The sequence below is a fragment of the Brachyhypopomus gauderio genome, chromosome 7 (assembly GCF_052324685.1).
Source record: "Brachyhypopomus gauderio isolate BG-103 chromosome 7, BGAUD_0.2, whole genome shotgun sequence".
NCBI lineage: Eukaryota > Metazoa > Chordata > Actinopteri > Gymnotiformes > Hypopomidae > Brachyhypopomus > Brachyhypopomus gauderio.
The window spans coordinates 943,911-961,947 of record NC_135217.1 but is presented as its reverse complement, the minus strand read 5'-3'; the positions used below and the strand labels follow the sequence as shown (position 1 = coordinate 961,947).

Here is an 18,037-nt window from a genome sequence, read left to right as displayed (position 1 = left end):
AGATACACTGACTGAAATTAAACTAGTATGAGACTATTCTAAATATTTCCATGTAAACAGTGTGGTAGAAGAATCCACTTCAGGTGAGGTGATTGTGAAGCAGAGACTCTCTGAATCAGCTTCAGCTCCCAGAGTCTTTACACACAGCTGCATACAAAGCAGATGGGGACTGATGAAAAGACTTTTGATGACCTCAGACATTAATGGAGACTGACGAGCTGAATGTTTCTGGAGATCCACAATAGCAGCAGATCTCCTCCAACAGAAAGAGAAACCAGGACTGCAGCTATTTCTCCACAGTTTTTTCTTGTGAAGAGTTGGAGAATGTCTTACTCTAGTGTCATAGTTTAAAACACATTTACTGCTGTCAAAACCCTTTATCATTAACCACTTTGTCCTTTACAGGAATCTCTCAGGAAGGTGAGTACACTATTTTAATGGCTTATTCATATTTCTAGTTGTTGGACACATGTGGTTTAAAGTCTTAATCAGAAGAGAACAGACGTTACCAGATCATCCACATTAAGTGACATAATTAAATGTCTTGGTCTGATGGGAGTGATGTCACTGTTCACTACCTTTATTACTGAATTCATGTGTAAAAGGACCCACGATACGTTAATCAGGACATTTACATTAATATTAATGTAGTCATGGCAACAAGGAGAAAACCAAACAAGGCCATTGTCATGGTGATGGGATAATTCTACCCCATCACACAACTAATCACTCATGTGTGACTCATCTGAAGTTTGTTCAGAGTCACTGGACACTAGGACACCTTATAATAATAATAATATTTTAATACATTCATACAACTCAAAGTGCTTTACAGAATAAATAAAACAACATAAAAACAAACCAATCATAAAAAATAAGGTAATAATACAATGACAATTATAAAAATAATAGAAGAAAACAACAATAAATAATGTAATAAAATTAATAAGACGGCAAAATTATTTAAATAATTAGGACATAAAATGTAGTTTAGTATAGTAAAATAATAAAGTAATAAAATAATTAACCATTGAAGTCCCTTAACAAAATGCAAATCTAAACAGGTTTTGAGTCTCTTCTTGAAGCTGTACAGGGATGAAATGTCTCTGAGCTCCTCAGGAAGAGAGTTCCAGAGCTTTAGGCCATGGTGGCTATAAAGCCTCATCAATCTTTAATGGGCTTTTAGGAATCACCAGAAGATGCTGTTTGATTGCTGTTATCAGTCAACAGTGAGTGACACGCAGTTCATAACATCATGAAATACAACATACAGGGAAAATCTGGAGCCCGTAACAACTGAACTGTAAATATCAGACTGTAAGATTGTCATACACAGTTTTAAGGTTTACCACCTTTATTCTCATGGTCTGTGTAAGACCCACAGACTGCATACAGTCTTTGGTTAGGACACACGTCCTTACACCAACAGTCTGTACAAACATGAACAACACAGGCTGTCTACGTGATGCATGTGTTCCCATGTCAGTGACTTTCATAAATAACAAATGGTGACCAGTTACTAACCAGTAACCAGTTACCACTGCCAGATGTGGTCAGTAAGAATCTCTCATCTTCTGTAGAGACATTCAGGAGAACTGGACTATTAGAGCTGTGACAGAGGGATTAAGAGTAGGGAATTATGAGCATACAACATAAATGTTTTACATTTTACTACACATTCTCAACAAGACCTAAGATACACTGACTGAAATTAAACTGGTATGAGACTATTCTAAGCATTTCCATGTAAACAGTGTGGTAGAAGAATCCACTTCAGGTGAGGTGATTGTGAAGCAGAGACTCTCTGAATCAGCTTCAGCTCCCAGAGTCTTTACACACAGCTGCATACAAAGCAGATGGGGACTGATGAAAAGACTTTTGATGACCTCAGACATTAATGGAGACTGACGAGCTGAATGTTTCTGGAGATCCACAATAGCAGCAGATCTCCTCCAACAGAAAGAGAAACCAGGACTTCAGCTCTTTCTCCAGTTTTTTTCTTGTGAAGAGTTGGAGAATGTCTTACTCTAGTGTCATAGTTTAAAAACACATTTACTGCTGTCAAAACCCTTTATCATTAACCACTTTGTCCTTTACAGGAATTTCTCAGGAAGGTGAGTACACTATTTTAATGGCTTATTAATATTTCTAGTTGTTGGACACATGTGGTTTAAAGTCTTAATCAGAAGAGAACAGACATTACCAGATCATCCACATTAGGTGACATAATTAATTGTCTTGGTCTGATGGGAGTGATGTCACTGTTCACTACCTTTATTACTGAATTCATGTGTAAAAGGACCCACGATACATTAATCAGGACATTTACATTAACATTAATGTAGTCATGGCAACAAGGAGAAAACCAAACAAGGCTATTGTCATGGTGATGGGATAATTCTACCCCATCACACAACTAATCACTCATGTGTGACTCATCTGGAGTTTGTTCAGAGTCACTGGACACTAGGACACCTTATAATAATAATATTTTAATACATTCATACAACTCAAAGTGCTTTACAGAATAAATAAAACAACATAAAAACAAACCAATCATAAAAAATAAGGTAATAATACAATGACAATTATTAAAATAATAGAAGAAAACAATAATAAATAATGTAATAAAATTAATAAGACAGCAAAATTATTTAAATAATTAGGACATCAAATGTAGTTTAGTGTAGTAAAATAATAAAGTAATAAAATAATTATCCATCGAAGTTCCTTAACTAAATGCAGCTCTAAACAGGTTTTGAGTCTCTTCTTAAAGCTGTACAGGGATGAAATGTCTCTGAGCTCCTCAGGAAGAGAGTTCCAGAGCTTTGGGCCATGGTGGCTATAAAGCCTCATCAATCTTTAATGGGCTTTTAGGAGTCACCAGTAGATGCTGTTTGATTGCTGTTATCAGTCAACAATGAGTGACACATTTCATGACATCATGAAATACAACATACACGGAAAATCTGGACAACTGAACTGTAAACATCAGACTGTAAGATGGTCATACACAGTTTAAAAGGTTTAACACCTTTATTCTCATGGTCTATGTTAGACTCACAGACTATATACAGTCTTTGGTTAGGAGACACGTCCTTACACCAACAGTCTGTACAAACATGAACAACACAGGCTGTCTACCTGTTGCATGTGTTCCCATGTCAGTTAATTTCATAAATAACAAATGGTGACCAGTTACTAACCAGTTACCACTGCCAGATGTGGTCAGTAAGAATCTCTCATCTCCTGTAGAGACATTCAGGAGAACTGGACTATTAGAGCTGTGACAGAGGGATTAAGAGTAGGGAATTATGAGCAGAACAACATAAATGTTTTACATTTTACTACACATTCTCAACAAGACCTAAGATACACTGACTGAAATTAAACTAGTATGAGACTATTCTAAATATTTCCATGTAAACAGTGTGGTAGAAGAATCCACTTCAGGTGAGGTGATTGTGAAGCAGAGACTCTCTGAATCAGCTTCAGCTCCCAGAGTCTTTACACACAGCTGCATACAAAGCAGATGGGGACTGATAAAAAGACTTTTGATGACCTCAGACATTAATGGAGACTGACGAGCTGAATGTTTCTGGAGATCCACAATAGCAGCAGATCTCCTCCAACAGAAAGAGAAACCAGGACTGCAGCTCTTTCTCCAGTTTTTTTCTTGTGAAGAGTTGGAGAATGTCTTACTCTAGTGTCATAGTTTAAAAACACATTTACTGCTGTCAAAACCCTTTATCATTAACCACTTTGTCCTTTACAGGAATATCTGAGAGTGATGGTGAGTACACTATTTTAATGACTTATTCATATTTCTTGTTGTTGGACACATGTGGTTTAAAGTCTTAATCAGAAGAGAACAGACGTTACCAGATCATCCACATTAAGTGACATAATTAAATGTCTTGGTCTGATGGGAGTGATGTCACTGTTCACTACCTTTATTACTGAATTCATGTGTAAAAGGACCCACTATACGTTAATCAGGACATTTACATTAACATTAATGTAGTCATGGCAACAAGGAGAAAACCAAACAAGGCCATTGTCATGGTGATGGGATAATTCTACCCCATCACACAATTAATCACTCATGTGTGACTCATCTGAAGTTTGTTCAGAGTCACTGGACACTAGGACACCTTATAATAATAATAATATTTTAATACATTCATACAACTCAAAGTGCTTTACAGAATAAATAAAACAACATAAAAACAAACCAATCATAAAAAATAAGGTAATAATACAATGACAATTATTAAAATAATAGACGAAAACAACAATAAATAATGTAATAAAATTAATAAGACGGCAAAATTATTTAAATAATTAGGACATAAAATGTAGTTTAGTATAGTAAAATAATAAAGCAATAAAATAATTAACCATTGAAGTCCCTTAACAAAATGCAAATCTAAACAGGTTTTGAGTCTCTTCTTGAAGCTGTACAGGGATGAAATGTCTCTGAGCTCCTCAGGAAGAGAGTTCCAGAGCTTTGGGCCATGGTGGCTATAAAGCCTCATCAATCTTTAATGGGCTTTTAGGAGTCACCAGTAGATGCTGTTTGATTGCTGTTATCAGTCAACAGTGAGTGACACATTTCATGACATCATGAAATACAACATACAGGGAAAATCTGGACAACTGAACTGTAAACATCAGACTGTAAGATGGTCAATCCAAAACTTTATGCCAAACTTGTCAGGTTTTGTAGCGATGTATTGCAGGAAAGGACAGCGGACCTTGGTTGGAAAGAGCTGCTCATCAACGGTGATGTGTTGTCCTGGCGTGTAATACAGAGTGCAGTTACGTACAAAACATTGCCAGATGTCCGAGATTGCAGCAAATCTGTCGCTCTTTACACGTTCCGCACGGGTGTCCTTGTCATCGAAGCGCAAGTACCGGCTTATTCATGGCTTATTCATATTTCTAGTTGTTGAACACATGTGGTTTAAAGTCTTAATCAGAAGAGAACAGACGTTACCAGATCATCCACATTAAGTGACATAATTAATTAATTGTCTTGGTCTGATGGGAGTGATGTCACTGTTCACTACCTTTATTACTGAATTCATGTGTAAAAGGACCCAGGATACGTTAATCAGGACATTTACATTAACATTAATGTAGTTATGGCAACAAAGACAAAACCAAACAATGTCAGGGTGATGATTCTATATGTCAGCTTCCTTCCCATAATGCACCTGTGCACTGTAGAAATGTAGAGACAGTGGGGTTTACCATGGCAACCAGAACACACAACAGTGTGAAGCTGTGTAGGTTGTTGATGTTGATGACAGTGTTACACTGGATAATGTGTTATCTGAACGGTTAATGTGTTATTGATTACTTGAGTCATCAGTGAATTATCATCACTGGAGTCACACACACACACACACCTTCATCCACTGTATTGTTTGTGGAAAAACAAAAGACATGGAGTGTGTGAAGTCTTCTCCATTTATTACAATGGTCATGTGATGTTCAGATTCTGCACTGAATGTGATTAGTTATTATGTCAATAATAATATTATGTCATGTTTGATTTGTCCAGGTTTATATTTGTGGGAGAAACAGGTCAGTAGAGCAGACAGCCTTCTTGTGAAGAGCTGGAGAATGTCTCTAAGTTTCTCAAAGTGTGGGGCACATGGGTATTGCAGGTGGGGCGCAAGCAATTGGAAGAAATGAACCTTTCTAAAGCCTGGTTTATACTTTCGCGAGTGACCGTAACGCGTGACTCCGCCCACCTCGCGCGGCCCTGCGCGAACGGTGGAAGCGTTTATACTTTCCGCGTGCAGTGTTCTCCGAACCGATATGTGGTAGTATAAAGAAACACTCCTCAAAAACAGGGGAAGGAACATTTACCTGATGAATTTTAATGTTGCTTTGTGTTTCATGTTTGAAAGTGCTGAAATTTAGGCTAAAGTACTTGAAAATGCCTGAAATTGTAACTACTACGTTTCACAACAAATATCTGTCTGACTGAACAGTTCTTTTGTATTACGTTAACAAATACGAGCCTCTTGTAATTCCAGGACGAAACATGAGAGAACGTGAAGACGTTAAGATTGGCGTTTTGAAAATAAACAACCATTAAATAATGTGATAAAAAAGCGAATTATTTCGAATCATTTCGAGTATATGTATAAATATTTAACTTATTTAAGTTTAACGTGCTGGGAAATATTGAAATGGACATTGAAAATGACGTACAAGTGCTTGGAATGGTTTAGTATTTAGTATTGTACGATTGTTGAATTCGTACAACAATCAAACAACAACAGACGGGATAGAAGATAAGCTGGTCTGAGTCCGAAACCAAGCGCCCCAATCCCATCCCAGATACTCAGTTCAGTGGTAGAGAGGTGGTGTGCCCTTATGATTTCTTAAAGAAATACACTAAGCAAACAAATCCAAACAGGAGAATCCAAATCACAGAATCCAGAAATACAAAAGATAATTCATACACAGGGATGTAAAATACACAATAGAAACACTCAGTATGCTCATAAAACAGAGGCAACACTTCACAAAGTCATAGAACATGAACAGGGGTTTATAAGGAAGAGAAATGAGGAGCAGGTGGATCTAATCAGTGATCTGGGGATGATGATCTCAATAAGACATTCTGATTGGATGATTACTGACCTGGGGATTCTGGGAAGTAGTGTGTGGTAACAGAGATTCAGAGACTGTGCAAGGCCCGATTTAAGGTGCTGAGTCACATGACCAGGCATCGGCTCACACACACGGACATAAAGCCGTTCCCTTGCCCTGTGTGTGAGGTCACCTTCAGGACCAAAGCCAACATGAAGGCTCATCTAAAGACTCACACTAATGACACAATGAGAAAGAGACAGATGATGAGAAGAGGAAAGAGGAAGAGAAAGGTGCAGCTCTCAGAGTCTGAGGAGGAAGACGAGGAATGGCAAGAGGAAGAGTCTGAGGATGAAGAGAATGTATGGCAGGAGGAAGATGATGAGGAAGAGGAGGGGAGGCAGGAGGAAGATGATGAGGAAGAATGATGATATGAAGAGGAAGTGCACAGGAATAGCAGGAGGAACTAGAAAAAAGTGCAGGTGGAACAGAAGTGGGACAAGAGGGTCAAAGGTCACCAGCATGGAACCATAGTGGAAATTTCCTCATTTTGTTTATGGGGGTCATGTGTGTGTACAACAGCTGGTCTGGGATCATGTGACTCATAACACAGACAGTCCAACGGACTTTTGACTGTGAGCTTGTAAAGCAAGTGACCAGTTGCCTCCAGTTGAGGACGTGTGCTGGTAGGTGTTTGATGAGCTAGTCTGAACTCTACTAGCAGGATTTGTAACTGACATTACGGGTGTCCAGCCTGGATAAACAGCTGATCCAGCTCTGATATATCTGAGTGAGTCCATGTCCACCAGAGACCACATAGCTCCACAGACCCTCCAACACTCATTCACGGAAAATGCTAATTTCAGGATGCATGGCTTGAAATATGACATTCAGGCTTTTACATTTGCATTGTATTAACATGGTTTTTTGATAACATATTCAGGGGTAACAGTAGGTAAATGGTGCCAGGTGCAGTCCTTGAATTTGAGGAAGTTGGTCCTGGAAAGTAATTTAAAGGTCCTTGAATTTGATGTTAAACAAGGTGTGGGAACCTTTGATTTCTTTCTCTGATTCCAGTTATTAGTCTTTATTTCCTCTGAAGAGTTCAGGAGGTTCTGGGTTTTCAAGACCAGTCATCATATCTGTATTCACTTATGTACACATGAAACGTGTTGAGTGAACCGTGGGTCTCCAAGAAACTTGCTCGTGTTGAGAAATTTGAGAAAGTTTTAGGAAAGTTGCAACACTTTTTGCTCTGATCTGCAGAAGGCTGGAGAAATTCGTGTGAAACAGGAGCTGGACCGATGTACTGGGAGGAGCTGGAATGATGTACTGGGAGACGCTGGTTCTTATTTTCTTATTGACCAGGACGGGTTGTGTGTGTGTGTGTGTGTGTGTGTGTGTGTGGTTGGGGGGGGGGGGGGGGTTGCCATATGTGGTGCCATAGATGAGATTTTTGGTAGTGCCCCATCACTTTACCCCTCAGTACTCACACCTGTTCCTCGTAACACGTGGCAGGACTAAAGGTCCACAGGTCACAGATCACGTGTTCATCCCGGATCTTCACCTCGTTGGAAGATGCCTGCACTTACTCACAAGCCTCCTGTTACCTGTGGACTCCTTCATTTATTCCCTTAAGTATTCAATTGTGTTACATTTGCCAAGTGGCCTGAGTTCCTGTGTTTAATTCTGTGATGGATAATAAAAGCTTTATATTGCAGACTCTGTCTCCTGCAGCCTCTGTCCCAGTGTCAGAGTATCAGTATTAAAGAAACAAATAAAAAGCAAATGAATTATAAATATTACCGTATAAGAAGAATTAAATATAAAGGTGTTGCACCAAAATATTTTAAAACTAGTTTACATAGTAGTGCAGAGAACAACTTTTAAATATTAAGATAAATTTAAATAAAAAAATAAAATAAAAAACAACAACTACCACCAGTGCAAATCAGGGCAATTTGCCTACTGCAACATTATTATTATTATTTCAAAAGTGCATCTGAAATGAACAGAGGAGCATAAGTGTTTTAATATACATTTATTTTAAAATTTGCTGAGCTAAGCTAATCATAGCACCTACAAGGATTGGGCAGTATGATTAACTTAATTTGTTTTTCCCCTATAACATGTTGTTCACTGCTTTTTTTACAGTTTCAATTTAGATCACATTTCCCACACATTCTAAAGCATTACATAACAAATAAGTAATCTCAAGAAAAACCTTTAATTAAAATGAACAGCTTTTAGTCAGTGGTTGCATGAAATCACAGCAAATATATTTAACAGGCACTCTAGTTGCTTAATTTTACTCAAACATTTGGAAAAGATTTTAGTAAACTAGACCAGCATGTTAATCTAAAGTTTGTTTATGTAGGAGTCTTGGAAGTTTTTAATATAGGCTAGCCTTTTCACTGCAGTTGAGTGTGAACATTTTAACCCTATGAACTTAATGTATTTAAAGGATCTGGCTGGTACTGTTACTGTGGAGGACAGAGAAGTGCTTGAGACTTCAGAGGAGCTGGGGGAAAATTCTACAGAAACTGAGCTTCCCGAAAGCAGCCATGGGGTAATATTGTCTGATTATTTGTGTTGTTAATTTCATTGTAAATACCTCTTATGTGTATTTTTGTATTGTATCTATTTCTGTGCAGATATGTCCTATATGCCAGAAGGAGTTCCCCATGTCAATACTTCCTTAAAACACGTCCAAACGACAAAGTTGTAAATCCCGTCTTTATCCTGATACACGGAGCATTTCCCCTGTCTCCTTACACATACATACATACATACGCACACACACGCACACACATATCCCTGGTCACATAATTAGCCATGGTCCCATATGTGTAAAAATACACATATACAAAAAAGCCACACAAGGGGGAAAAAAACATACAAAACTGAAAATTCTTGTTAGGTGTTATGTAAACGGTCTTCAGCAGTTGACCACATGTTTTCATCCACATCACATCTGATGCTGATCCTTGCCATGCACCTGGGATAGAAAAGCTTGGTATGCCTTATTCACCCCTGACAGTCTTCAGCTGAAATGTCTCTGCAGCCGGGATCCATTGCATCCAGGAGGGACATTTGGTCATGGGGCCGATGATCATACACCTTCCACCTCCAGACTGAAAAAAGTTCCTTAGTGGGGTTGAGGAAAGGCGAGTAGGGCGGGAGGAAAAGGGACATCACTCTTGGATGGTCTATAAACCAGTTTGTGATGACATGAGAATGACAGAATGCTACATCGTCCCATCACAAATGTCCTCGTGTTTCCTCTCACCTATTCCCTTTCTGCTTCTGGAACCAGTTGTTGGTAGAGTTCATTCAAAAACTAAAGAAGGTGGACACTGTTATAGGGACCAATCTGGCATTTGTGAAGGACCAAACCAGCACTTGAGATTGCAGGACAAATTGTTATATTTGCTCCTCTCTGACCCGGTACATTACTGTACTTCATTTTATTTCATTGATCTATATGTGCAAAAAAATATGTATTACAGTAATAGCTTTTCAGTTGCCTTTGTTTTTGCAGAACTTTGCATTTTATACAATAATTAAGGTTTTGAACCTTAAGTTTTCATTTTTGACATGCTGTGTACAAGCAATTGTAAATAAGACAAAAATGATCCAGAATATTGTTATTGTAACACTCGAGGGAGGAGGCACGACGAGTGTCGAATGGTGCAACAAAGAACGTTTAATGAACAAAAACACGTTAAGCTCCGTGCGGAGGTCAAGAACATGTAGACCACTCTCACACAGGCACGAAACTTTAGACAAAGATGAGCACAAGACATTGCGCGAACGCACATTAAATAGGTGATTGACACGTACCCTCGTGATCTCGAGACAAGGCACAGGTGAGACTGCGAACACGCTCACAGACAACCCACACCCACGGAACTACGAATATGGACATAACTGCACGCAGACGACATAACGGCACGCCCACAGGGAAGGGTCCGGAGCCGTGACCGTGACAGTAATACAACTTCTTTGGTGGTCTTAGATGGACCGTTTAGAAGCTGAAATTATTGCAAAAAACAGAATGCGCAGTGCTCTGGGGCCTTTACAACGGCCACTTGCATCCGTGTCAAGGTCATTTGTAGACGGTGCCTTAGATTTGCAGTGGTGACAGGAGTATATTTAAAATAACATGTTTTTAAAATACATCTATTCCTGACGTAAACAATGTTGTAGATGTTCGTTTTGGTTGCCAGAAATAAGAATTTGCATATTTTGGCACTTTTAACTTGAAGGTATTGAAGAAAGAATATGTGTACATGAAATGAACTTTACCAAGTTTCTTAGTATGCATATGAGTGTCTTTTGATCCCATTAAAATTAACTTAAAACTGTCAGGGCTCTCTCGGATGCCTCGCCTTCTACATCCACAAGAGGCACCCGAGTCAGTCCTAGACTCTCTGGGCGCAATCAGCGGTTATCCGTTTCATGGACCTAGCCTCAGAAACTACAGTCACACACACACAGTACAAATGAGTGTAACGCACAGGAGGTTGATTTAATCTGTTTATTTACTCCTGTTTAATATACCCACATTACCACAGAGCTGTGTGATTTATTACAGGTTTAATACACCCACATTAAGACAGAGCTGTGTGATTTATTACAGGTTTTTTACACCCACATTACCACAGAGCTATGTGATTTATTACAGGTTTAATATCACTTGTAAATCTGATCAGTCTGTACTTTGACTGTGTTCCTCAGCTGACTGTATTCTGACTGTGTGCTACCAAACACAGTATCAGTTTACAGCAGCTACAGTCAGCAGGGTCTCCACTCTTAATAATATCAACTCTCTATAATCCACACTGGTCCTTCATATAACACACAGTATAACATCATGGATCCTTCACTCTGTTTAATTCACTTCCACAGGGAGACAGAAGATGGACAGAAGAGGAGAGAATGAAAATGGAGGAATCTTCTCTGCTGAATGGTGAGGAGGAAAATAAGAACTTAAGTACCATTTAATTTTATTATAAGAGTTATAACCACATGTTGAGGGGTGGGGGTGGTGACAGCCACACCACATAGTACAAATAACAGACAAGGACAAGATACGCTTAGATACACAGACCACAACAAGTGTAACACTATGAGACGAGAGACAGGTGATACAGATTACACACACACACGGTGTAACAAACTGTGTGACGCAGAACAGGGAGGCAACACAAACGCTGAGGAGAGCGAGAGTTATTAAGTGGAATTCCATAGACAGAGTCGAAATAGCAGGCGGGGGTCATATTGGGCAGGCAGTCCGAACACGAAATATAGACCGGCATGACGACACAGGGGCACGAAAACAACAAGGCAGGAAGACCAGGACATAAACGCACAATACTCACAAAACTACAAAATCCACACAGGCATGAACGGGCACGAGAACTGAATGAACAAAATAACCGATACAGACATGGGAGACACATGGACTATAAATACACAGAACTTAAACAGACACAGCTGGAAACACTGAGGACAAGGGCGTGACAGACAATGGGAAACCAGGGCAACAGACAAGCAGGGCGGGACTAACGGGCAAGGAACAACACAGACACGAGGGAACAGGAAAACCGGAGTGACAGCTAGGAGAGGGGGCGTAGCCCTACGTGACATACAGAAACAAACACCTACAAAAATGAATACAGACACATGGACACATCTGAAGGGAGAAATCAGGGACCGTGACAAATGGACTTCATCGATTAAACATTAACAGTTTAAACATGAATACTGACAAATTTTACAATGCCAAATAATAATATTAATCTAACATAATTAACCTTTTTTCAGAGTTAAATGATCAAGGTTTTCCAAGGCATGTAGTGCAGATGTTGCCCAAAATAGTTAAATATAAAGCTATTTGGAACACTGAGAGTGAAGACCCAGACCCTAGACAGAAATTAAAGGACATAAGAGAAAAAGAAACTTCAGTAATTGAGCAGGCACAAACAATAGAGAACCAAAATAAAACCATCAAAAATAAGAATGAACAACAGGACAAGACCAGAAAAACTGAGAGACTACTGGAGAACACAGTCAGAGAGGGAGAAACCAGTAAACACCAACTGGAGACACTGGGAAAAGAACTACAGGACAAGACCAGCCAACTCCAGGAGATGATGATCCTACTGGAACAACAGAAAACTGAACTGACAGAAAAGAACAAACAGCTTGAGAAGAAAGACAAGCAGATTGAGGAGAAAGGCAGACTTCTAGAGGAGAGAGACAGACTTATAGGGGAGAGAAGCAGACAACTGCAGAAGAGGACAGACCCAGACCCACTAGTCCAAGTCATAAGAAGACTCTCCAAGTTGGACTCTCCAAAGAGTGAGTAATTTGGTATAAAAAAGAGAATGATTTAAAATAAGGCTTATTGTTATTGTGGTGGATTTATTTCATTTTGTTCAAGAAACACACAGTCTTAGTGAATTTTTCACAATCATGGCCAGAGAGCATGGGTTTATTCAGTATAAACCAACTAAGATGCTTCAGACGTGACATTTAAAGGTCCTGTCATTGGTGTTGTCACCCTTCATTGGTCATCAGACACAATGTGACCCACTGGCCACACAATTACAATAAAATGCAAGTTATACAAGTGATCCTTTGAAAATAGCTAATTATAGTCTATCATAAATTACTTCAATAATAATTAACGGTTAACTTCTGAATAATGTGTTCTCTGTTCTGTCTGATTCTGCTGTATTATAGTGAGTGGAGAGACTCCAGACTCAGTAGCTCCACCCAGGAGGAGAAACAGTATTGAGGGACGTCGTCCACAGAGTAAGAGTTTAAATATAGTTTCATATAGTACAGGATTTATTAACAATATATATTCCAGGTTGCATTAAATATTCTGTGTTAAAGGATTTATTCATATTCCTTTCCAGTGGGTGGAGAATCCTCCAGTCCAGACTCTCCAGTGCTGGTTCCTGTACCAGAACTCAGGCTGGTGCTGCTGGGGAGGACTGGGTCTGGGAAGAGTGAAGCAGGAAGCACCATCCTGGGCAGAGAGGAGAGGAGCCAGGCTGCTACATCTACACTCCCCCAGCAGAGTGAGAGCAGACAGGGGGAGGTGGCTGGGAGGAAGGTGACTGTGGTGGACACTCCTGACTGGTTCTGCCCTGAACTCTCTCTGGAGGAGGTGAGACAGGACAGGGATTTTGTGTCCGTCTGTCTGCCCCAGGACCCCATGTCTTCCTCTTAGTCATACCAGTGAAGCAGCCTGTAGGAGAGGAGAGAGGGATGCTGGAGAGAATGGAGGAGATGTTTGGAGAGAGATGTTGTAGGAACACCATGATCCTCTTCACTGTTACTGAGGAAGAGCAGTATTCGCTTACCTTTCTTGACTCACATATGGGCTTAAGTGACATCCCCTGTCACTTCCCCTGGATGTTGGTCCACCCTTTGCAGCTAGAACAGCTTCACCTCTTCTGGGAAGGCTGTTGTAGTAGAGAAAGCAAAGACTTTTCTAATGCAGGGACAATGAAACTGAAACATCTGGTTTTAGACCACAATAATTTATTAGTATGATGTAGGGCCTCCTTGTGCGGTCAATTCATCTTTGGAATGACATATACAAGATCTGCACAGTGGTCAGAGAGATTTTAAGCCATTCTTCTTGCAGGATAGTGGCCAGGTCACTATGTGATGCTGGTGGAGGAAAATGTTTCCTCACTCGCTCCTCCAAAACACCCCAAAGTGGCTCAATAATATTTAGATTTGGTGACTGTGCAGGCCATGGGAGATGTTCAACTTCACTTTCATGTTCATCAAACCAATCTTTCACCAGTCTTGCTGTGTGTATTGGTGCATTGTCACCCTGATACATGACACTGCCTTCGGGATACAATGTTTGAACCATTGGATGCACATGGTCCTCCAGAATGGTTCGGTAGTCCTTGGCAGTGACGCAGCCATCTAGCACAAGTATTGGGCCAAGGGAATGCCATGAATGTCTTGTCCACAGGCCAAGATTTGTGCTCCTTGCACCATTGAAACAGATTTTTGGCATTGGCACGAGTGACCAAAGGTTTGGCTATAGCAACCCAGCTGCGTATATTGACCCTGTGGAGCTCACGACAGTTTTGGTGGAAACAGGAGAGTTGAGGTGCACATTTAATTCTGCCATGATTTGGGCATGATTTTGGTTTTATGTTTTTTGGATACAATCCGGGTTAGCACCTGAACATTCCTTTCAGACAGCTTCGTCCTGCGTCCACAGTTAATCCTGTTGGATGTGGTTCGTCCTTCTTGGTGGTATGCTGACATTACCCTGGATACTGTGGCTCTTGATACATCACAAAGACTTGCTATCTTGGTCACAGATGCACCAGCAAGACGTGCACCAACAATTTGTCATCTTTTGAACTCTGGTGTCACCCATAATATTTTGTGCATTGCAGTATTTTGAGCAAAACTGTGCTCTTACCCTGCTAATTGAACACACTCTGCTCTTACTTGTCATTAATGAAGATTGGCCACCAGGCTGATCCAATTTAGCCATGAAACCTCCCACACTAAAATGACAGAGGTGTTTCAGTTTCATTGTCCAACCCCTGTACTTCACCAATCACAACACAGAGATGACCTTCACTCACAAAGTGTGAGAAACTGACCCCTTATCTTATCCTTTAAAGTACTTGGGAAAGGCAACAAGGAATGCAAGAAGGTTTTCTCCCCATCACCTCTGCTCTGAGGAACTCATAGATTAAAACCACAACAATGATCTCCCGCTATTTTAGATAGGCATTGTAAGGAATGCCACCTGATCTTCCCTAATCAGCCTCACCTGCCTCTCATTACCACGCCCCCTTTCAGTCACACTTATACACCTTCCCCAGCACGTCTCAGTCGCAAAGTATTGTTGACTCATGCCACATACCGAGCGTTTCTCTCTCCCGTTTGACCTCCCTTGTTTGCTCCCTAGACCTCGCCTCCTGCCTAGCCCTTCTGTACCTCCTGGATTCTGCTCTCCCGTTACGACCCTGGACCGTCCCGACCACCCCAAGAGAACGTTACCATTGCTAAGCATTATGCTAGTGATCTACTGGTCATTCTCTGTGTGTGTGATTTAAGTGACCTACTTCCGCATTTGGATTCCTCTCCGCCTGGTCAATTCGTAACAGGCATTTGACTGCTATTTTAGATATGCATGTCCATGTATTCTTGTGTGGTAGTATCATAGACACATGCTGTGAGGGAAATTATGCCATTTTGCTTTGTTTAAGATTACAAAAGAATATTATGATTTAGTACATGTCATTCTGATTAGCAGATTTAGTGATTCAGTATGTAATCATGTGTGTATGTGTGTGTATATTGTAACCTGCATAAGAGGAAGGTGCAGAGACAGGAAGCTTGTGTGCAACCAATACGTCGGTTTATTCCGCTAAAAACAGGAAAGCTCCATATTAGGAGGAATACACATGTGAGACAAAAACTGTCCAATGTGCATTCTCCTCCCTCAGTTTCTCAGTGTGCCCAAATGTAAACATGTGATAACAGAATAAAGGAGATTGGACTGGCCTCTCTCCTCAGAGTTCTTGTTCTAGATGAGACTCTCATGCTTTTTTACTTTTGTAATAAAACCCAAAAGAGGGTCTGAGACCTCATATATTTTCAAGACATTTTCACGACAAATGCATATCCATGTCTTCCTGTGCTGTGCTATTTTAGACATATATATAACCTTGTATTTGTGTGTGGTAATATTTTAGATTAATGCATAACAAGGTATCAATGTGTAATGTGTTATTTTAGATGTATGCATGTCTGTATTTTTAAATTTTTTAAAATCATCTTAAAATCAATTTTTTTCCTTGGCTTTTAACACAGCATCTGACCTTATATCTGGTTTTAATGGTTTTTTATTATTATTTTTATGTTTATCTAGTTTTTATACTGTATTATTTCTTAACATGTTATATTCATGGATTGTTACATACCTTGTGATATGCTCGTTTAACTGATTGTATCCTCTATACAGCACTTTGGCATGGCCATAGCTGTTTTTAATGTGCTATACAAATAAAGTTGAGTTAAGTTGAGATGTATTAATGTGTGTTGTTAAAAACGGACTGTAAATGGACAAATACCCATATGATGATGACGACAGATGCCGTGACGCTCTCATTTTTGCTCAGTTAGGTCATTCAACTAGAATGGCTCAAATTGGACTTTGACATTTTAATTTTTTTTGCTTAGATGTATAATTTCTATGTATACCTCACAGTATTAAGGATATATATATTTTTTATACATATTTTTATTGAACATTGTATAAAATTACAGTACACAAACTGACATAACCAGTGTTAACATCCATTTTTTCATGGAAAGGAAAAAAAAGTTGGGGGGGGGGGGCGGTAATAATAATACTGAAAGTGAAAGTGATTATGAGTACGGTAGGTACAAAATGTGTTGAATTAACTAAATGAGTAAGGATAGGGGCCCTTAAGAGTTAGTCCAGTTTTAGATTGGTCAAACTAGTAAAGAAGAGGTTGCCAAGATTGGTAAAAATTGTGAGTTGAACCTTTTAGTGTGAATTTAAATTTCTCCAGGTTTAGAAAGGACATTAAATCAGATAACCACATGAGGTCTGAGGGGGGCAATGGAGATTTCCAGTGTACGAGTGTTACGGTGACAGTCCCGGACCCTTCCCTGTGGGCGTGCCGTTATGTTGTCTGCGTGCTGTTATGTCCATATAAGTAGTTCCGTGGGTGTGGGTTGTCCGTGAGCGTGTTCGTAGTATCACCTGTGCCTTGTCTCGAGATCACGAGGGTCTGTGTTAATCACCTATATAATGTGCGTTCGCGCAGTGTCTTGTGCTCGTCTTTGTCTAAAGTTTCGTGTCTGCGTGAGTGTGAACTGCGTGCTGCTCGCGCTCCGCCCGGAGCTTCACGTCAGTATTAATAAATCGTTGTATGTTCACCTTCAACGTCGTGGTGCCTGCCTCCTTCACCCCGTCGTTACAGAAAGACGAGCCATAAAGATGCCGGGTTACACATCTGCGCGCAAGAAAAAGAAGAAGGCGAAACGCCACCACTCTTCTTCCCCTGCACGCCACCTCGACACCCCCGTCCCAGTAGGGGTGAAGCAGCAGGGTCCGGTTTGTGAGTACCTGCTGCGTCAGGCTCTGGCGGCCGAAAGCGAGGAAGGGGCCGAAGTTTTCCGGCTGGCCGCACAGAGGGTGTGGGAGGGGAGTCACTACTCTCCACCTCCGGCGTACCCTGAGGAGGATTTGAGAGAGGACCCCTTCTTTGAAGCTGCGTGGCGAGAGGGTCTCCGCGCATTGAGAAGGGAGTCCTCCCCCCCGGTAAGCGGTGATGAGGGCGAAGAGGGCCCTCTGGTGGAGTATGCGGGTATGGTAGCGGCGACCCCTCCT

The 18,037-nt window shown here is 40.4% G+C and overlaps 1 protein-coding gene across 4 annotated transcripts in view; it reads left to right on the top strand.

Annotated features, from left to right (window-relative positions):
- Window positions 1-16,700, top strand: part of LOC143518411 (uncharacterized) — a 48,895-nt gene extending 32,195 nt beyond the window's left edge. Inside the window, exons 4-12 of one of the 4 annotated variants that reach the window (XM_077010887.1) lie at window positions 406-420; window positions 2,100-2,114; window positions 3,776-3,793; window positions 9,077-9,181; window positions 11,524-11,584; window positions 12,442-12,978; window positions 13,363-13,434; window positions 13,542-13,795; window positions 15,581-16,700. In XM_077010887.1, the coding sequence (XP_076867002.1) occupies window positions 406-420; window positions 2,100-2,114; window positions 3,776-3,793; window positions 9,077-9,181; window positions 11,524-11,584; window positions 12,442-12,978; window positions 13,363-13,434; window positions 13,542-13,795; window positions 15,581-15,598 (1,095 nt within the window). In that variant the 3' untranslated portion in view covers window positions 15,599-16,700. Of the gene's footprint in view, window positions 1-405; window positions 421-994; window positions 1,230-2,099; window positions 2,115-3,775; window positions 3,794-9,076; window positions 9,182-11,523; window positions 11,585-12,441; window positions 12,979-13,362; window positions 13,435-13,541; window positions 13,796-15,580 lie in introns of those variants that run through there. The other 3 variants (XM_077010889.1, XM_077010888.1, XM_077010890.1) reach the window with 3 other exon arrangements.
- The last annotated feature ends 1,337 nt before the right edge of the window (window positions 16,701-18,037 follow it).